At 61.5% G+C, this 20131-nt stretch overlaps 2 protein-coding genes across 8 annotated transcripts in view; one reads left to right on the forward strand and one right to left on the reverse strand.

The window, feature by feature from the left end:
* PPP6R2 (protein phosphatase 6 regulatory subunit 2) overlaps window positions 1-11870 on the forward strand; it is a 77594-nt gene extending 65724 nt beyond the window's left edge. The window contains exons 11-24 of one of the 6 annotated variants that reach the window (XM_040637767.1): window positions 387-590; window positions 1823-1887; window positions 3640-3755; window positions 5375-5460; window positions 5788-5868; window positions 6261-6358; window positions 6838-6895; window positions 7067-7191; window positions 7358-7521; window positions 7911-8073; window positions 8159-8247; window positions 8695-8854; window positions 10727-10963; window positions 11046-11870. In XM_040637767.1, coding sequence (XP_040493701.1) covers window positions 387-590; window positions 1823-1887; window positions 3640-3755; window positions 5375-5460; window positions 5788-5868; window positions 6261-6358; window positions 6838-6895; window positions 7067-7191; window positions 7358-7521; window positions 7911-8073; window positions 8159-8247; window positions 8695-8854; window positions 10727-10963; window positions 11046-11097 — 1698 coding nt within the window. In that variant the 3' untranslated portion in view covers window positions 11098-11870. Of the gene's footprint in view, window positions 1-386; window positions 591-1822; window positions 1888-3639; window positions 3756-5374; window positions 5461-5787; window positions 5869-6260; window positions 6359-6837; window positions 6896-7066; window positions 7192-7357; window positions 7522-7907; window positions 8074-8158; window positions 8248-8694; window positions 8855-9147; window positions 10510-10726; window positions 10964-11045 lie in introns of those variants that run through there. The other 5 variants (XM_040637766.1, XM_040637768.1, XM_040637771.1 and 2 more) reach the window with 5 other exon arrangements.
* Window positions 11871-13110: 1240 nt separating this feature from the next.
* SBF1 (SET binding factor 1) overlaps window positions 13111-20131 on the reverse strand; it is a 28050-nt gene continuing 21029 nt past the window's right edge. For both annotated transcript variants that reach the window (XM_040637773.1, XM_040637772.1), the window contains 5 exons: window positions 14806-14913; window positions 14500-14711; window positions 13771-13858; window positions 13539-13670; window positions 13111-13454 (listed from right to left, as the gene is read on the reverse strand). In XM_040637773.1, the coding sequence (XP_040493707.1) occupies window positions 13356-13454; window positions 13539-13670; window positions 13771-13858; window positions 14500-14711; window positions 14806-14913 (639 nt within the window). In that variant the 3' untranslated portion in view covers window positions 13111-13355. The remainder of the gene's footprint in view (window positions 13455-13538; window positions 13671-13770; window positions 13859-14499; window positions 14712-14805; window positions 14914-20131) is intronic.

Raw genomic sequence — 20131 nt, forward strand, 5'->3', positions numbered from 1 at the left:
CTCCTGAATAGAATCCCTGGGTGTTCGAGAATTTAATGTACTTCCAGTAACTCATGGGTCAAAGACAAAATGATAAAGGAATAATAGTAAAAATACCGTATAGCAAAATGTGTAAGGTGCCCGGGAAAGAAAAAAGGCTGAAAATGAATGAGTTAGGGCAAGAGGATAAGCCAGGACATGGTCAGATGAGAGCGAGGTTAACGGGAGCGAAACAAAGCAGCAGGCTGGAGATGGAAGGGCAGGTGGTCATGGTGAGACCGTGTCAAGGAAGAACCTTCAGCATGGTCACCTAGATGGTCAAGGAACAGCGATCCCCTCACCTCTGTGGTCCTGCCACCAGGAGAAAACCGGTCTGTGGACTTGCCTCTCTCCTCTGTTTACCCCAGGACCTGTTTTTTAAGTACACCTGGAATAACTTCTTGCATTTCCAAGTGGAACTATGCATAGCCGCTATCCTGTCCCACGCTGCCCGGGGGGACAGGGCAGAAGCCAGTGGACCGGACAGTAGGATGGAGCTTCTGCCGGGGAATGGGGACCCGGAGACCCCCCAGCCTGCCGCCAGCCTCCCCGAGAACACCATGGTGACCCATGTAAGTCCGGCCAGTGTCCTGTGTGTTGCTGTGTGCCCCACGTGTCCCTGCTTGCTGAGCTCCGCCCTGAGCGTGTGGCTGTTAGTACTAACACAAGCTGCCCGTGGCCACCCCCTAACCTCCCGGGGCGTGGTTGTGCTGCCCTTCCTCCACCCGTGAGACTGAGAGTCACAAAGAAAGTGTCCATGTTTGCCAGGGCCGCTGCAGTGGGGGAGCCAAAGACAAGGCCCTGTGGTGGGCCGCACTCACCAGAGGGGGAGGGAGCACCTGGATGCTGCCCGGGGTCTGCTCCTTCCAGGCCAGTCCGCTGTATCCTGTCGTGTCTGCCGCTGTCGGGAGTGGCCACGAAGGAAAATGCAAGGGAAAGAGAGAGCATGTGTTGAATTCTCATGAGAAAATGTTCTGGGATTATGGAACTTTTGACACTACATACTCTTCTTTTCCTCGGCTCTTCCTTGCTCACCCATGAGTGCATGACAGGACGCTTGCCTCCGGGACTACCCACAGCTCTTCCTGGGGCCTCGAGTGAGCACACCCCTGGTGTCTGTCTGTGTCTCCCTGCCCTGACACCTAGTGTTGTGTCTGGCAGAGTTGGCCTTAGCGAGTGTTTGCTAAGGAGGAGAGGGAGCAAGCAAGTGCCTGGCTGGGTGCTGGTGAGAAGTGGCACAGAGTCCCCTGCCCATGTCAAGGAGCCCACTTAGAGATGCTTCCCTGGCAAGGCCTGGGGCTCTGCAGGGGCAGCTCTGACCCTCAGACTGGCTGTGAGGCCCACACAGGAGGGGCAAAGGGTGGGAAGGCCTTGGTCTCTGGTGAGAGTCCCCATAGAAGGTGTGGCTTGAGTGAGTCCTGCAGTGTGCAGGCCTGAGCTGGACAGCAGCCCAGAGGGTAAATAGCTGGGGGCAGGCAATGGGGGTGGTGGTGTTGGGAGGAGCATGTGGGGGCGATGTGAGTTGAGTCCCAGAACAAATGTGCAGGCCCAGGAAACAGCACTTGGGCCCAGTCCTTGCTTCCGGATACAAGAGAAGGTGGGAGGAAGCCAAGGGGAAGGAGCAGAACTGGGCAGCTCTGTGGGGCCTGGGGCAACACCTGCCCTGGTGTTTGGTGGGGACTACAGGGAGGCCATAACGGTGTCCAGGGAACTTTGCACTGATGTGTCTGCTTCACCTTCTAGGGCTGGGTGGAGGGGAGTGTACAGCCCTGTAGACCCTGACCCATGTCACCTGTCCCTCTAGCTGTTCCAGAAGTGCTGCTTAGTCCAGAGGATCCTGGAGGCCTGGGAAGCCAACGATCATGCACAGTAAGAACCCACGGGGGGCTGCAGGGGGCGCCTGAGGGCCCAGCTCAGGGCTCCGGGGCCACCACGGGGTATCCAGTTCAGGAAGGGCATTCTCTTCCTGGGTGAACACCGAGAGGTGCTGTCCAGAGAAGGTCAGGGCCCAAGGGGACCAGAGGAGACAGGCCGAGCGGCTCTATACTCCACCCCCGCCCTCCCCATCTGTTAGCCAAGACCCCATCTTACACCCACAGTGTGTCCTCAATCTTCCCATCTCCCCACCGCAGCCACCAGCCAGTTCTCACTGAGCCCTGAACCCTCCCAAGGGCATCCAGGCTGCTGCTTTCTGCTTGCTCTCCTGCCCCACCCAGCTGGGATCTTTTTGAAACACACAGATGGTCTCACCCCTGCATAGAAGTCTTGACCACCCAGATCCTCTAAAGGTGTAGCCTGCAGGGCCCAGTGTGGGCAGCCCCAGCCCCGCCCTCACCCTGCCTTCCCCTGGCCCTGCCCACTGGTGCTCCCTGGGGCTCTCTGACCTCACCTGGTTCACAGCTCACATCCTACTGGTATGGAACCCCCCAGTTGGCATCCTCTGTAGAATACATGCAACATACAAGACGGGGCCATCTTGCCTTCCTTGGGCTGCTCCGTGTGGTACCCACTGAAGCCTGGGCGGAGCCTGCTCTTATGCATTCTGTGTATTCGTGCGCATGGGCACCTGTTGGGTGGGACTTCATCACTGTCACTGAGGGTCCACGACACCCCAGAGGTTAAGATGGCAGGCTGAGAGGCCTCGTCCCTGGGCCAGCCCTCCTGCACCCTCAGCAGCTGCTCGCAGGCCTCCCTGTGGGCCTGTCCTGCCAGGCTCTCTCCTGACCCCTTCCTCTACCAGGCTGGGCTCACTGGCTCAGGAGCTCACTGTTGCCTCCTCTCCGGGGCGCCGTCAGGCTTTTAGGACAGAGAACATGGTTGAAAGCAGCTCTGTCTACTCCATGACTCACCTGCTACATTTCTAGATGTGTGAGCTTTTACATCTTCCTAACACAGTGGGGATTTTAAGATGTGCCCTTCTGTTGGGTCATGGTTGAACATGTGTGTGTGCATGGCAGTGTGGGATGGAAAGGTGAGTAGAAGCCAGACCATGGGCCGCAGGGTGCATAGAGCTCGGTGAGGGGGAGGCAGTGTGGAGACGCAGAGAGCCAGGCAGAGACAGGCCAGCTCCGAGCCGCTAGCCACCTGGAGTAGCCCCTGCCCTGGCCTGCATGCTTCTGGGTCCCGTGTGTCCATTCTTCATCATCCCCGGGTCAGCACGTACAGCAGGGATGCACTGTTTCAGTGTTTCTGAGTCTTCTGCCCCACTGGGTGTTCCTCCGGGTCCCAGCCAGCTCTGGGCGGAGCTGGGAGGGTGTCTGGGGCCAGGACAGGTCAGAGGTGTCAGAATGCGGGTCAAGGGATGCGGCATTGGACCAGTCCTGCAGGGCGGGCAGAGGCCCATCAGGCCCTGCTGGTATGGAGTCTGGTCTGTGCGGTGGGGGTAGGGGCGGCATCTGCTTCATGAGCACTTCCTGTAGTGAGATTGGAGCGATTGGCTGGCACACAGCAGGTGCTCTCTGAAAATAAGTGTCCTACAGGTAAGGCTGCAAGGAAGGGTTTGCAGGGTGGCGGGGGGTGGGGAGTGGGCACAGGGAGGCCGTGCAGGGCAAGGTCAGGGCCCTGGTGGACGCACAGTGAGGAAAAGCCCCGCGGTCCCCCTGAGCTGCTGCTCGCTTTCAGGGCAGCGGGCGGCATGCGGCGCGGCAACATGGGCCACCTTACCCGGATTGCCAACGCAGTGGCCCAGAACCTGGAGAGGGGCTCCATGCAGACCCACATCTGCGAAGTCATCCGAGGTGAGCCCTTCCTGCCTTGGCTGCCTCTGACCCCCACCCCTGACCCTCACCCCCTCCTGCAGCCCCGTCTCCTGCCCTCTGGCCCCTCAGCGGATGGTAACAGTCAGATTGCTTTCCCATATGGAGCCTTCTTGCAGGCGGGCCTGGGTCCCAGCTGTCAGCTCTGTTGAACAGACGTCTGTGGGGGGTCTCCTTGGGCCCGGAGACCCTGTCAGGTGCCTGCAGGGCAGCTTATGAGTCAGGTGCCAGCATTCAGAGGGACAAGTGGCCCAGGGTTCTGTGCTGCTGCTCAGGGGCCATCTGAGTCCTTCCTGGATGCCTCCATCCTCCTCTGACTCAGGCAGCTTTGCAGACCTTTCCAGCGCAAGTCTGGGGGGCTGGGGGAACTGGGGGAGCTGGGGAGCTGGGGGAGGTAGCCCCTGCGCTCGAAGAGCAGGCTGTGGGGCCTGAGCAGAGGCATCCCCTCCTCTGGTCGGGTCTCACCGCTGCCCTCAGCCTGAGACACCTGCCACCCTCCCGACTGGGGGCCCCAACACTCACACCCCTTTCTGGCCTGCTCATGTCCTGGCGTGGTCTGTAACTCCTGAGCTTCCTGAGCTGAGCTGGGGAAGGCCCAAGGGGGTCTTGGTTCAGAGAGGAAGGCAGGCAGCTCAGAAGGGCCTGTGGGACCCTGCTAAGCCCAACGATGCCGGGCCAGCCTGAGCAGGGTGTTGAGAGGCCCTGGAACTCAGGGGTGGACAGATAGGTGGAGTGCACGAGTGAGTCAAGGAGGCTGAGGGTGGACAGAAGCCAGGATTCCCCAAGGTGCTGGGGTTGGTGTTCATACCAGCTTCATGACCAGGACAGCCTTCCTTGGCCCCATGTGGCATGCTTGTGCTCAGTGAATGTGTTTGCCCAAAGGAGTGAGCTCTGTCTGGTGGGGTCCCCACAGGGCTGTGGGAAGATGGTTATGCATGATCCTGGAGCAGGCACAGGGAGGCGCTAGGGCTTAACCCCCAAACGTGCGGCTCAGGAAGCCGTGCCGCAAGCGGTCAGGCCACTTGTATAGCAGGTGTAGACCTGTGGCCTGGCCACCCCCTCAGAGGGTCTCATCTGTGGTCCCTGTGGCCCAGGGCCAAAGGTGGACTGAGGAAGCTCTGGGTGGCCCTCCAGAATGGAAGCAAGGGGGTGTCCTTGGTCATTGGCCTCTGGGTCAGGGTCTGGCCCACAGGTCCATTGGTGCCTGTGACAAGGTGTGTGGGCCCGGGAGGCTCCCCACAAAGGGTACAGTTTGAGGGGTGAGAGGTAAGTCACGGCTGCAGGCTGTGACTCTTTCTGGGGTTGTGACCTTTTCAGAAAACAGGCACACACAGGCACGTGGGTTGTACTGAGAGGGCCGGGGAGGGCAGAGGAGGAAGCTGGGCGGCATTTCCTCAGCATTCCTCCTCCCTGGTTGCTTCGCAAAGTGAACTCAGGACTCTGATGCCTGCTGAGGCCGGGCCCTGTCTCTGTGAGCGCCCAAGGGTTCCTGCAGGACCCTTGGCTGCCTCGGCCTCCTTCCCTCAGATGTCCCCTCCGGGCTCTCCCTGCCTGTGTGCCGTGGCACTGACCCCTGGTTCACCGGCAGTGCTCCCTTGCAGGGCTCCCCGCGGACTGCCGAGGGCGCTGGGAGAACTTTGTGGAGGAGACGCTGGCGGAGACCAACCGCAGGAACGCTGTGGACCTGGTGAGGGGCTTGGGGGGCTTGGTTGTTCCCGCGGCATGGTGTCAGCTGGTGCTGTGGCCATGCCTTCCTGTCAGCTTGTCATGCGAGTGTGTGTGTGCGTGTGCACATGCACCTGTGCACCCACGTGGCCCCACCTGTCCTGCTTCAGGCCCCGCTGGCCCCCAAAAGCCTCAGCAGAGCCCCTTCGCTGTCACATCCAGAGCCCTAGTGTGTTCTCGGGGGCTCCTGATGCCCAAGGTCCAGTGTGCCCTATGCTGAGGGGAGGGGCAAGGGGGCAGGAGCCCCGGGGGGTGCGGGGCTCATGTCCACCCACTCTGGCTGTTTCAGGTAAGCACCCACCACCTTCACCCCTCGAGTGAGGATGAGGACATGGAGGGCGTTTTCCCTAATGAGCTGTCCCTGCAGCAGGTGCGTGTGGCCGCTCTGCACACCTCAGGCAGCCCTGACCCGCTCTTGGCAGCGCTTAGGCCTCCAGGGCGTCCTGGACAGCGCCCTGCTGAGCTGCTGTGGGAAACAGCCCAGGGGAGCGTGCTTGTCCCCATGCACCAGGCTCGAGCAGGGGAGGGGCTGGACATGCAGCCCCTGTATCAAGGGGGGGACCCCTGAGCCACCTCACATCAACAAGACCCTGGGGGACCTGGGGGATGATCTTGAAACTTAAAGGAAAAGAGGCTCTTCGGACACGACCCCGCGTTCGTGTTATCCCGAGAGGTTAGGTTGGGAGAAGCCGCAGAGCACCAGCAGGTTTTTCTGGGAGCAGCCTCGGGCTGAGGCCTGCCCTGCGTCACCCTCCCTGCCAGGCTTTCTCCGAGTACCAGGTCCAGCAGATGACGGCCACCTTCGTGGATCAGTTTGGCTTCAATGACGAGGAGTTTGCTGACCAGGATGACAGTGTCAAGTGAGCTCCTGCATTGTGCCTGGGGCTGTCCACCCTGGCCGGGATCCGGCCCCCATTTGAGCCTTCATCGTCTCCCATGACCTTGTCCCCTGCCCCTTTTGGGGGCTTCTGCTCGGTGTGACCAGGTTCCAGGCCTGTGGCCCGATCCTGCCTGGGCCTGGAGGCTGACCTGCTGCTTCCTCCGCTGAAAGCAGAGTCACCGTGGGAGGGGCTGGGCTGAGACACCCTCAGGGATGGCAGGTTGTCACCATACAGACCAGGGACAGAGTGGGCCCAGGTGGAAAAAAAGCAAGTGTGTGTGAGGAGGGAGGCGGGCACGGAGAGCCACCCCCTCCCTCTGGGACCCCCATCTGCTTACTTACACCCCCGTGGCTGGTCGCTGCCTACATGACCTTCGACACCCTCGGACTCAGTGGTGCTCGCGCTGGGGTGCCTCCGGCGGCCCCGTGGCGAGGCGCTGAGTGTCCGCCGTGTTGCAGCGCCCCCTTCGATAGGATCGCTGAGATCAACTTCAGCATCGACGCGGACGAGGACAGTGTGAGTCCCCTGCCCCGTGCTCAGTTGGGTGTGGATGGGGACACCGTGGTGGGTGGGCAGCACGGGGAGACGGGCTGCTTCGGGGCCCCCGGCCCCCCATCCCGTGAGCCCCTCACCTGGCTAAGCCCCTCTGGGAGCCATGTGTTGCTACGTGGGTGCTCTCGCTTGCAGCCCAGCGCAGCTCTGTTTGAGGCCTGCTGCAGTGACCACATCCAGCCCTTTGATGACGACGAGGAGGATGACATCTGGGAGGACAAGGAGATGCACTGCACTGCCCGGGTGACAGCCAGAGCCAGGTGTGAGGCCCGCCAGTCCTCTCCAAGCCTCCTGATGCGGAGAGGCCCCAGTCAGTGTGTGTGCACTCCTAGCCCTGCCCCAGCCACGGTGCTCTGGGCGCACAGGAAGGGACGCCCCTGGGACCCCCTATGGTGCTGGCTGCTCTGACCGTGTGTCTTTTCCCAGGTTTGGGGGTCCTCACACCTCAGAGAGCTGCTCCAAGAACGGCCTGGAGCGTGGAGGCCAGGACAGGAAGGAGGTTTTGGAAGCAGACAAGGACGCTGCTCGGGCGGGTGCCCCTCTGGCCTCTACCCAGAAGGAAGGTCCTCGCTTGGAGGGTGGCTCAGGAGGTAGGTGCTGGGGACACGGGGTTCAGGCTGGGCAGGGGACTGGGACAGGGACACAGGCCCCACACAGCCTGTGCATGGTTGGGGGCTGCCGCGGGCTTGTTACCTGCTGACTTTATCTGCACAGGCTTTCAAGCAGTATTCCTGAAGGTGGCAGCTTTTCTGTGCCCCCAGATGCGGTGACGCAGGATTGGTGGCAGATGCTTAGGCCCAGACCCCGGCTGCCCCGTGCCCCCAGTTGAGGTTACCCAGCCACATTGTAACAGCTGGTGTCCGGTGTCCACTGGTCACTTCTTTTGGGGCCCCCGCAGTTCTGGGCTTCAGGGCCCTGAAGGCAGGTGGGGCTGACCTGCGAGTCAAGGTGCCTGTGCTGCTGTGTCTCCTCCCAGCAGGCACCTCGTGGACGGTGTTTGATGAGCCAGTGAACTCACCAGTGCCGGCCCCAGGCGTGGCGGTGGACGTGGGTTCCAACGTGTGGGCAGCCAGCACCCCCAGCCCCTCGGCTTTGGAGGAAAAAGGCTGGGCCAAGTTCACCGACTTCCAGCCTTTCTGCTGGTGAGGTGGGGTGGGCCGGGAGGTCACCCCATTTGCCCTTGGGGGTGGCATCTCCCCAGAGGGGGCTCAGCCTTGCCTTCCGCAGCTCCGAGTCGGGGCCCCGGTGCAGCTCCCCGGTGGACATGGGCCACGGTGATTCCCAGGATGGCCCGAACCAGGGCCCAGAAAGAGCCCGTGAGTAGGAGGGGCACTGAGCACAGGGAGTGGGAGGATGTGGCCGGGGCTCCATGGCCTGTGTCTCCCTGGTGATGCTGGGCTTTGCATCACTGCGGGGGGGGGGTATGACCGGCCTGCCCTATCCATGTTGCTGGGAGCTCTGGCAGACAGTGAGGGCTTTCCCAACCCAGGCCAGTCCCCAGGCCTTTCTCTGTCTGTGCAGGTCACCCCGGTGCACCGGGCCACCTCACTGCCCATCCTGTTCATGGTCCTTGACCCTGAGACCCGTATTGGACAGGCTTGAAAGCCCCACAGGGCTGAGTGGGGGCCCTCCTTGCCTGGGGGAGGACCGTCTCTTTGTACAGTTCCTATAAATGTACACATGCACACGTGGGTTTGAGGACCCTGAGGCCGTGCCCTGCGGCCCCTCTGTCCTCCCTGGACGTCAGCAGCTCCGTCTCCCAGTAGGCCCGGCTTCCCCGTGTGCCTGGAGCACGTGTGTCACCAGGAAGGCCCCGCTGGTCTCCAACAGCAGTGAGGATGAGCAGAAGACGGCTGGTGCCTTGGAAGCTGTTAGTCTGGGTCCCAGCCAGGAGGCCCCCCTGCTGCCCGCATCGGTCCCCAGGTGTGCAAGATGGGGTGGGCACAGGTCCCCAGCACTGCTCACCCGGGAGCAGGCTGACCCTGCTGCCCTGATGACCCCAGGACCAAGGATACTGGCTCTAGGGGGGTTGGGACGCCCATTCATCTAAGTGGGAGGGTCAGGGGCCTTTTCATTGAGGTGCAAGCACAGGGCCTGAGTGTTCCACCCTGGAGGCCGGGAGGTGGGGCTGCCTCACGCATAGGTCTTACTGAGGGCACCGGCCACGTTTGTGGGTTTCTGGCCGGTGAGGAGAGAATACGACCACCTTTATCCAGGTCAGTGTCTGCCTCACTCAAGCTGCACCTCAGAAAAGCCCCAGGATGGGGGCGTCTGAAGACCTCGCTGGTTCACATGCACCCTGACTGCAGGCATCCTCCCTGCAAACTTCTCCCCACGCATCCCTCCCTCACGCGCAGGAAGAAGGTCCAGGCCTTCGGGATCTATCCTTGGACAGACAGACTCCTGGCTAGGCCTGGTGGGGCGGGGGGACCGCGTAAGGAGCTGTGAGTTGTGAAAATAGGGAACTGGGGACCGATGGGCACCTGAGAGAGGTGGTGGTGGAGCTGAAGCTTATGGGGCAAGGGTGGAGGTCCCCCAGCAGAATCCCAGCAGGAGGGGACAAGGACCAGATGCGTGACCTCGTGAGGGGCATGGTTTCTGAGAGAAACAGCACCTGTGGGCTCTCCTTCCCCCAGCGCCCACTGCCCCAGCCCTGGTGGTCCCAAATGGTTTTGGGCTTGGTCCATCCCATTGTTGCCGGGGTCCAGCTCTGGCTCACAGCACACTCGTTCTCGGGACCCCAGACAGCATGGCCTGTCGTCATGAGCCCCCTGCCCTTGGGGGGCACAGCCCGGAGCCAGCGGGGCCTTGGACTGTTTACGAGCATGGGTCAGGCAAGGGGACGGGGCACCAGGACCCCAGTGGTGGCTCTTGGGTTACAGGTGCACATCAGGTTCTTGAATGCGTTTAATTCTTTTTTTTTTTTTTTAATGATTTTTTATTATGTTAGTCACCATACAGTACATCCCCGGTTTCCGATGTAAGGCTCGATGATTCATTAGTTGTGTATAACACCCAGTGCACCATGCAATACGTGCCCTCCTTACTACCCATCACCGGTCTATCCCATTCCCCCACCCCCCTCCCCTCTTGAATGCGTTTAATTCTTTCTCAAAGTTCAGAATCACTGCAAGTCTTAAAACCTCTTCCTCTTTTCCTGACTCCCCTAAAAACCGCCTCTGCTTTGAAAAGCAAGTATTGTCACTGTGAAAGCCGTGTATCCCAGGGCCGTCTGCATGAGCACGCCCAGCCAGCCCGTGGTGAGCCCCTTCTGTGCCCATCTGGGCCGACACGTGGTCACCAGGCTTTAACGGACAGTCTCTTTCTTCTGCTGTCCGTGGCCGCTCCAGCCTCGCTGGCTCCCAGGGGTCTTGTACGGTTGGAGGTGGTCTCACATGTACCAGAAGCAAGCACTGGGCAGGTGTGGGCCGAACAGGGGAGCCGCGGGCTCACTCTCCTGGGCTGCAGCGAGGAGGGCCGTGAAGACCAGAGCCCAGCACCAGGGCCAGGGCCAGTGTCTTGAGGTCACCCATCCTTGCCTTCTCCAGGTGTGGGAGGGAGCGTTTCTGGGCACATGGCCTGTAGGCCTTCCCATAACAGGGTGGGGGTGGGGGCTGCCTGGAGAGAGACCAGATGGTGGGGGGATGCACACCACCTGGAAGGTCAGGGTTCAGTGGACAGGCAGGTTGTCTCTGGTGTTTCTAGCAACTTGGTGGCAGAGCTGCCTTGGCCAGGTGGGTCCCTGGGCTACCCTGGAGGTGGCCCAGGACACTGGGGCCTGCGTTTGCCATACAGGGCCGACTGCACTGCCAGCACGCCGTCAGACCCCACCTCCCCCGCGCCTGCAGAAGCAACCTTCGCCCCGGCTGTGGCTGTCCCCCCTGAGGCTGCTGTGGCGGCCACCCCAGCACCTAGCAAGGCCAGCCCCGCCCCAGCCACCGTGGCAGGCCCCACAGGGCCCGTAGTGGCCATCACCACTGCAGCCCCAGCTGTATGCACAGCAGCCATCCTGGGGACAGTGACAAAAGACAGGTGAGCCGGTCAGGCTGGGGGAAGGGGGCTGGATGGGACTCTGGGGCCCTGAGGGCTCCAACCCCCACCTGTCCTCCCACAGGAAGATGGACTCACCGCCGCCTGCAGGAGCCGCCGTGAATGGCCCCGTGTGATGCTGCCGCCCAGCCACGGCGCACCCTTAATCGAGAAAACTACCTGGTGATGCAATTTGTCTTTTTTAATTTAATTTTATTTTATTTTAAAATAAATGCTGCATTGGTAAAGCTGGCAGTTGGAACCAGTTGGACAGCCCAGCTTGCGTCTCTCCTGCGTGACCCCGAGTGGGCCTTGAGTCCAGCTCCGCGCACAGCAATAAGGCCTCGGATGTGCGCTCTGCCAGCGGGAGCCGGGGGCCACAGCTCCCAAGACACCGTGCGGACTGAGGGCCGCGATGGGCATGGACGCCACAGGCTCCGAGCCTCGTTTTACTGATTTTTTTTTTTTTTTTTTAAACAAACGCAGGAAAGAGCCACGTGTTTGCACTTTTGTGTCCAGCCACAGCGAAGGGTCTCCCTGGCTCTGGGGACAAATGTGGGTCTGGAGCTGGACTGGCCAGACAGGGTCTTAGCTGCCCAGTGTCCCTGGGAGCTGGCCTTGAGCCAGGCTGCAAAATTTGACTGCCTTAAAATAAGACCCTCGTGGCCTGGTGGGCAGTTGGGGCACCTGGCAGGGGCTGGCCATGGGTGTACAGATGGGGCGCAGGGGTGCAGAGACTGGCTTCAGCGGGGCCAGGTCGGGTGGGGTCTGCACCTGTGGGGGAGGGCAGGGCCAGGCCACGTCCTGGAGGGGTCTGTAGGATTTTGTGTTGAGTCCATTTTTAATGTTCTGATAATCTGACAGGGCACCCAAGACCCCAACTCCCAATAAAAGTTGTGTTATTCTTACTGACAAGCTTGTGTATTGTTAAGCTGCCAGCCCGGACCCCAGCCTGGCCGGCAGCAGGGGTGTCTTTGTTGCCCCAGGCCCACGCCCGCGGCTACAGCAGGGAGTCTCCAGACTGGAGTGAGCACTGAGCTTTTCTTTTTCAACAAGCTCTGTCTGGAGCTCATGAGCCAGTGCCGTCCCCAGGCCGCCCTGTCCTCACTGGCTGGGCAGGCAGGGCAGCCAGCAGGGCCTCCCTGGGCACTCAGGGCCAGGGTGTGGGTCAACAGTGCCTCCTATCCATCCTTAAGCAGCCTTGGTCCTGCACTGACCTCACCCTGTGGCCCCTGCTTTGGTGACTTCTGACCTCCTTCCCCAGGGGCAGCGTCATGGCTGCCCAGCCCCCGTGTGAAATCAGGCGGGCATAGGACCCCAGGTGTGGATTTCCTGGGCCTTGGGAACCTCAGTGCAATAGCCGTCCGTGTGGCCCAGAGAGAGCCTGGGGGCTCTCCTCACGACTCACCTGATGTCACCTGTGGGTCTTGCCTGTGTCCACACCTGCTGCTCACCTCCCCCAACAGGTGCCACCACCTGCTGGGCACCCCCCACACCCCACCTGGCTGGCTCCTCATGCAGGTGGGACTCGCATTTGTGTGGGAGAGGAGAGGAGTAACCACAGCGGCACCTGTCACGCCCCAGACAGAGGCCAGGGCATGGAGGATGGTCAAGGCCTGAGGCAAGATCCCAGAGAAAGGGGAGGGGCAGGCATTTCCCAGAACCCCCCCAACCCGACATGCTGTAACCCCCTGTCCCCCGGGGAGCGCACCCTCCTCTTCATCTCCCTCCCAGACTCCCTCCCATCCACTCTCCTCTGACCCAGGACCATCCTCCAGTCTGGCCCCCATTTGCCCTCTTCACAGCACACCTGCTGATGGCCACCTTCTGTCCAGGGGCTGCTTGGGGGTGCGGTGGAAGGGGGGGTGCCAGCCCCAAGACCACCCCTCAGGGTGGCTGGGCACCAAGCATGGGCCTGAAGAAGCTGCCTTCCCCTCCCCCTGGCACCAGGGCTCGTCCCCCACACAGCGGACGTGGGTGCCGGATAGAGTGGTTGGCGGGGGGCTCTGGGCGAGCCGAGGAGACACAGGCGTGTGCGTGTTGTTAGTTCTCTCTTTATAGACTCTGGTTCTAGGAACAGGTTGCCTGCGGCTGGCCAGCTGGGACCAGCACGCTGACGGGGGAGGGCTGGGCGAGTGGTCTGTTTACAGGCCGCCGAGGCTGTCTCATGGCCGCCTCCCGGCCGGCGCTCACCCATAACTCCAAAATAAGTTACAGCTAGCCAGGTGGGCGGGGGTGGGCGGGGGTGGGAGCTGGCAGGGGCTGTACACATAAGTTTGGGGGGGCGGGACCTCAATACTGTCGAGGGTGGGGGCTGTAAACATGGCCGGGGGGCCCTGCCCACCCCTAGTGGTCTCTAACGACTGGACGCAGAGCAGCCGGAGCAGAGCTGGGCTCAGGCATCTGACAGGCAGCTCTGGATCTGGTCCACCCACTGCTGGGCTGAGGGCACGTCCTGGGCACAGAAGTTGTAAACGCGACGCGTCGTCTTCACCTGGGGACGGCGGATCACTGACTCCATGGTCCCACCCCACAGAACCCCCTGCCCTGCCATCCCCGGGCCCTGGCCACAGCTCACGTCAAAGAAGGCCTTCTCGTCCACGGTCTTGGGGGCACCCATGGTGGGGGTGCCGGGGGCCACGGCCTCCACTTCTGCCAGGTCGATGACACCTTTGCATTCCGTATCCACACGGTGGTCGTAGTAGCGCAGCTGGGGTGGCCGGGAGGGGCAGGAAGTCAGGGCAGCCCTCCTCCCCCCCTGCCAGCTCCTAACCCCCACCCCCACCGCCCTCAGCTCCCTGACCACTCACCTGGTGCTTGGTCTTGTCCAGCACGAACCAGCGGGCCTTCCAGGGCTTCATGAAGGCCCCCTTCTTGTACAGGGTGCCTTCGTACGACCTGCATGGACAGCAGAACCAGGACCAGGCTGGCTGTCAGGGCCACCCCTACCCCCCGAACCAGCCAGCCCCTGCCCTCAGACCCAAGGCTAGACTGGCCAGGGGGCCAGGAAGCAGCCCTGGGGCTGTTCTTAGAAAAGAAAGGAGATGGAGAAGGGTCCCCACCCCTCACCCCTTGCATGACAGGACGCTAGAGATGGTCCAACGCCAGGGTCTCAGGGAAGCAGCCCCACGTGCAGGGCAGGTGCCCTCAGACGAGGCACATGCAGCAGGTGGGTCTGGGGAGGTGACTGTGGCAAGATGGCCCCTCTCCAGCCTGCCAGGCCCCACCCCCCCGGTGCCTTGCCTGCCCTCACAGCTACCCCACCGCTGCTGTCCCTCTGCTCCTCTGCAGCCACCATGGCTTGGCTGTGGTCACTGGTTCTACGTCCCAAACCCCTTCTAGAAGAGCCCTCCTGCTTTCTCCCAGCCACTGTCAGCCTATGCTTGAGCCACCACGATGGCATTAGGGCCTCCCCTACGAATCCTTCCAAGAAATGGCCAGAAGTTCCCCAAGGGCCCGGCCCCCAATCTGAGAACTGTCCGGCACCCACAGTCCCCCAGCTCGGAGGACTGCAGGCCGAAGCGGGGGCACACGCACACCTGTTCTCACTCTCGGCCGTCTGGAACTGGCTGTACAGGGTGCTGGTGCTGCGACGGGCTGCCTGGCGGGAGCTGGAAGCTGTTGAGCTGCTGCTCTGGTCGCTGTCCAGGCTGAGGCTCAGAGTGGAGCCCACGGGCCCCTCCTGCAGGTACACGCCTAGCGAGCGGCGGTGGTGAGGCACACTGGACACCAGCAGAGAACTGGGGGTGCCCTGGGGGCAGGAGGGGGGCCTGTGTCAGGGCCACTGGCCTTCGCCGCCCCGACAGCAAGCTCACCCTGGCCACCCACAACCCACGCCCGCTCACACGTCCATCTGGCCGGCCCTCGAGGCGCTGTGCTGCCTTCACCCGATCCCAGGTGTCCTTCCAGCGCTCAGGGGGGCGCCCCAGCTCCGTCTCCAGCCGCTGTAGCTCCTGGGGGAGAATCGGAAAACTAAGACCATTCAGGAGACAATATCCAGACTGAAACACGGAAAGACAAAACTATGGAAAACAGGAAGTTGAAGTGATGGAAAGGTCTGACCTGTATTACTGGAGCACAGAAGGGGGTGAGGGTAGGGGATGGAGAGAACAAAAATTACTTGTGCAAAACTAACAAGGAGCACTGGGCCAAGATGCGGCGCTCGGGGATGCGGGCACGCATGGATCCACGGGGTGGCATTCGAGATGGGGGTGGGGATGGAGCGGGAGCTCTAGAGATCCAGAGTGAAGTGCCACGGGCCAAGCAGGATGTCACAAGCCTGGCAGAGGGCAGCCACCAAGACGCCGTGAGCCAGGTCCACATTCCGGAGGTCACGGTGCGGGAAGATGCGGCAACTGCCAACAGCCAGAGTGGCGGTGCCTTGCTGACGCCCCGGACAGGCCGTGTCTGAGCCGGGCTCCTCTACACCCAGGACAAAGGCCTCTGGAGCGGACCGCCACCCCTGAAGAGACCAAGAGGACCCACACATTCTTCACTGAGGGCAACGGTAAGACCCAACACTCGTCCAAGGAAGACAACACAACCCGGACCCTCAACAGTGCAGAATCCACAATGTCGACTATTAAAAACATTAAAGACAGACCAAAAGCAGGAAAATGAGAGCCATACTTAGGGGAGATGTTAAAAGAAATAGATCCAGAAAAGAAACAGGTATTGGAATTAGCATACGAGAAATTCAAAACAGTTGTTATAAATACGCCTTAGATGTAAAGAAAAAGATGGACGCATGGTCAAGCAGATGGGGAATCTCCACAGAGAACGGAAACTGTATTTAAAAACAAATGGAAATTCTAGGGCTGAAACATACAATATCTAAAATGAAAAATTCATTAGATAGGTTTAAGAGGATATTAAACATAACGAAGAAAAGAGCAGTGAACTTGAAGGTAGGGTCACAGGAATCATCCAAGATGGACCACAAAGAAGAAATAAACACGCCTCAGGGACCCATGGGACAATCAAGTCCCAGAGGAAACAAGGGAGAGCGATCGTGCCGAAAACTGTTAAAGAAATCATGGCCTACACTGCATTAAATCTGATGAAATCATCCCATAGATCCAAGAAGCTGAGAAAGCCCCAAGCAGGATGAACCAAAACACCCCCCCCAGGGGCGCCTGGCTGGCTCAGTGGGTGGAGTGTGCAGCTCCCGATCTTGGGGGTCGTGAGTTCGAGCCCCATGGGGAGGGCGGTAGAGATTACTTAAATAAACTTTAAAACCCCACGTGATGGTCGAATTGCTGAAACCAAAGATGAAGAGAGAATCTTAAAAGTGGTCAGAGAAAGAAAGGGCAACATTACACGCAGTTTACCAGGGGAAGGAAAAGCACCAACTCTACACCAGGAATAGCACGAGGACACCTTTAAACTGCTGAGCGTAAAAAGCTGTCGACCTAGAATTCTGTATCCAAAGAAAACACCCCTGATTTCCCAGATTTTATTTATTAACTGAGAGAGCGAGTGTGCGCGTGCACCAGCAGGGGGAGGGGCGAGGGAGAGGGACAAGCAGGTTCCCTCGCTGAGCAAGAGCCCGATGCGGGACTCGATCCCAGGACCCCGGGATCACGCCCTGAGCGGAAGGCAGACGCTTCACCGACGGAGCCGCCCAGGCGCCCAGAAAGGCACTGGAACAGCGGCTGGAGCGGTCAGTGGAGGGTGCGGCTCTTGACTTTGGGGTTGCGGGCCGAGCCCGATGTTGGGTGTAGAGCGTACTGAAGTAAATAAAACTAAAAATAAAATCAAAAGGCACAGGAGGCCCAGCCAGAAGCCACTGTGTTTTCAGGGCCCTCTGGGGACTGGACACAAAGTCACCGCAAGCCAGCAGCACGGCTGCCACAGGTTTGTCTGCAGCTTCGCGAGGTCTCCCTGGGCCGGAAACGCACCGTCTCCGAGATCAAAGCACCGAGCAGACGACGGCAAGGCAGAGCCGCGCGGAGCGACTCCCTGGCAAGCAGGTCGCGGAGCAGCGCAGCCGCCACAGGAGGGAGAGGCCGGTCACGGTGCCCGCCGGTGGAATCCTGAACGGTTTCAAATCCAGCGCCTCAGTGACGCCAAGTAAGAGCCCTGAGCACCCAAGAAAACACGGCCTGACGGACAGAACGAAGGACCCGGACCCTTCCCAGTAAGTGCAGGCACAACAAAGACCCCTTCAGGGGAGTGAGAGCCGAGGGACCGTGTCACTGGCCGACCTGCATTACGAGAAACCAAGTTCTTCTGACTGAAGAGCGACGACCCCTAGAAACAGCAAGTGGAGGAGGCTTCTTCCTCGTTTCCTGACGTCTCCGAAGGAAGCCGACCGCCAACAACACAGGGCGTGCCGCGCGTCCGTCACACGTAGAACACGTGAGGGTGAGCGGGCGGGCCTGGCACGCGCTGAAACGAGCACGAGGACGCGTGGCTCAAGAGGTAAATGTGGCAGAATGCTCCATGGTGAGGAGGAAAAAACAGAAAAGGAAGAAAGGAGCGAAAACGAAACACGGCAGAGTCAGCAGCGAGGGCGCCCGGCCGGCTCAGGCTGGCGAGCGGCTCCTGACCCCGGCACGGAGTCCAGGCCCCGCAGTGGGCGTGCAGACTGCTTAAAACAACGACAAAGACCTAGACTCCAACCCAACCACGTCAATGACCACGTGGAAAGATACTAAAAATGCCAGTGAAAGAAACTGTCGGCGTGGGTAAAAACCACCACAGGCTGAGTACCAGGAACTCAGCTGAAATGGAAAGATACGGACGGGTCCGAATCCCAAGGCCACACGGTGACACGGCGCTGTGAGGCAGCGGACAGCATGATCCACGTCAGACTCCAAGACAGGGAGACGCACCCGAGACAGAGGGTCTCTCGTGCCCTCTGAGCTTCTGGGTCACCTGTGTCCTCCCAACCCCCGTCAGGCCAGGCCCAGTGAGGCACCGTCGACACACACCACTCTGTTTACGCCTTCCCACCTCCCCAAGAGGCCGGCATCAGCACCCTCTTCCCCCAGAACGAAACAAGCTCCAACGTGCACAGACGTCCCCCAAAAGCCGGACGGCCGGTTGATGGAAGGGGAACGCAAATCCCCCGTGTTCTGGAGCCGAGCACTCCGGCGGCTACACCGCCACCCTCTACGCCAGCTCAGGCACACAGGGCTCTCTGCCCTGGCAAATCCTGACTCCTGGGGCTGAACACATGTGCCCCCCAAGAACGGCAGAGGAAGGGCCAGAGAGGCCTAAACGTCAACTCCCAGCTTCCAGGCCCACAGGCCCACCTTCCTCTGACGGCCTCAGGGTGGCTGACAGCCAGGCGCACCCAGGAGGCAGGTGCAGCGGTCAGGGAGAGGGCAGGAACAGTCCCTGGGAAAAGCCTGTCTTCCCTGAGGGCTGACCGTACACGTGCCCAGAGCAAAGAAGCCCTTCCTGGGACCCAGGACAACAGCCTCTGGTCATCGCCGCCTGCAAACACGACCCAGTACGGGGTGGGGCCAGCCACCCCAGGCTGGCAGGCGCTTCGCAGGGTGGGGAGAGGGGCGGGGCCCCTGGACCGGCCCACACGCCCGCACTCCACGCCGTGGTGCTCACCTCCAGCAGGCGCGAGATGGGCTCTGGCTGGGCTCGGGACCGCTCCGCAACAGGGCCACACCACACGGCGCTGCTCTGGGGCGCACCCCCGTCAGGCCGCTCTTCCTCCGGGGCTCGGGAGGCCCTGGGCCAGCTCCCAGTCGTAGGGGGCCTCGGCCAGCGCCTCTCGGTGTAGAAGTCCCACACCTTCAGGTTGGACACGTGTTGTAGGGCCGCAGGACTGGGAGCGCGGAGGGCTGGGCCGAGCGCCCCCGCCCCGCCAGGCTCCCGGCTCACCTCCGTGTCCTCGGGCGCATACATGTAGTTGTAGAACACGGGCGTCCTCTTGCTCAGCCGGTCCACGTACTCCCACACGGACCTGCACGCCTGCTGGCCCCTGCGCTCCCCCTTCTCCTCGTACAGTAGCCCTGCAGGGGTAGTGCTGAGCCCTGGCCACCCTCCAGGCCCAGCCCCAGCCGCCCCCGGCCCCCAGGCCCAGCCCTGCCTCATACCCAGCTCAATGCGCTCATAGTCCGAGTCGAGCAGAAAGGTCCGGAAGCGGGCGGGATGCGTGGTGGTAGCCAAGGAACTTGAGGTAGAAGGGGCTGAACTCGAACTCCATGGGGAACTGCAGGTGGACCTGTGTGGGGTGACGGGTCAGGGGCCAGGAATCAACGGGCACAGCCCCCACCGTGGCCACCTGCTTACCTGGTGCACACAGTCCAGGAACTGCAGGAAGACGGGCGTGAAGCCACTGCTCTGCCCAGCCAGCGTGTGGGCCCCGCGGTGGCTGAAGCGATGGCCGAAGGAGAGCCACTCCTTTTCCACCAGCAGACGGAAGCCCTCCAGCGTGCGGTAGAAGGGATCGGAGAGCAGCTGCACCAGAGACACCACCTGCCGGCACCGCCTGCCTGTCAGGACCGCGCCCGTGGGACCCGGCCCGGGCTGTCCCCCGGCCCAGCACGCACCTGGGTGGTGATGTCCCAGCCGTCCTCCAGGCTCACCAGGACAGAGGAGCCCGAGTCTAGGAGCTCCACCACCAGCACCGACACCTGCAGAAGCTTGTGGATCTGCAGGACGGGCAGCCCCTCAGCGCCTCCCGGAGCCAGAGCCCTCGGACTCCGGCACCCATGCGGGCTCCCGAGCTGTCCTGCCCCACCCCAACAGAGAGCAGGTGGCCCCAGCCTCCCTCCACCATACCGAACTGCCATCCAGGTGGGAAGTGGCTAGCACCTCTCCTGGGGCCCAACGCCACAGACAGGCAAAGCGTGACCCCATCCGCCCTTGGCTCTAGGTAAACAGGCACTCCCATGTCCCCCAGCCCCTGCCCGCCTCCTCTGCGCCACCCCAACTGACCACAGCAGGGGCACGGCTGACAGACCTGGATCAGCCACTCTGAGTCCTCCAGGGAGCGCAGGAAGGAGGCAGGGCTGGGCTCGGCGGCGGGGCAGCCCGGGACACATGCCTTCAGCAGCTTTTTAAAGCTGGCCTTCACCTGCCGTGCCTCAAACACCTCGATAGGCACCAGCTCCCACTGCTGCAGGGGGTCTGGCCGCACACCCTGAAGAAGGCCAGCCGCGGTGAGATGCGCCCAGGCCCTGAGCCCCCCGCCTGGCCCTGTGT

This window comes from Ursus maritimus, unplaced genomic scaffold (genome assembly GCF_017311325.1).
Source record: "Ursus maritimus isolate PB19 unplaced genomic scaffold, ASM1731132v1 scaffold_21, whole genome shotgun sequence".
Lineage (NCBI taxonomy): Eukaryota > Metazoa > Chordata > Mammalia > Carnivora > Ursidae > Ursus > Ursus maritimus.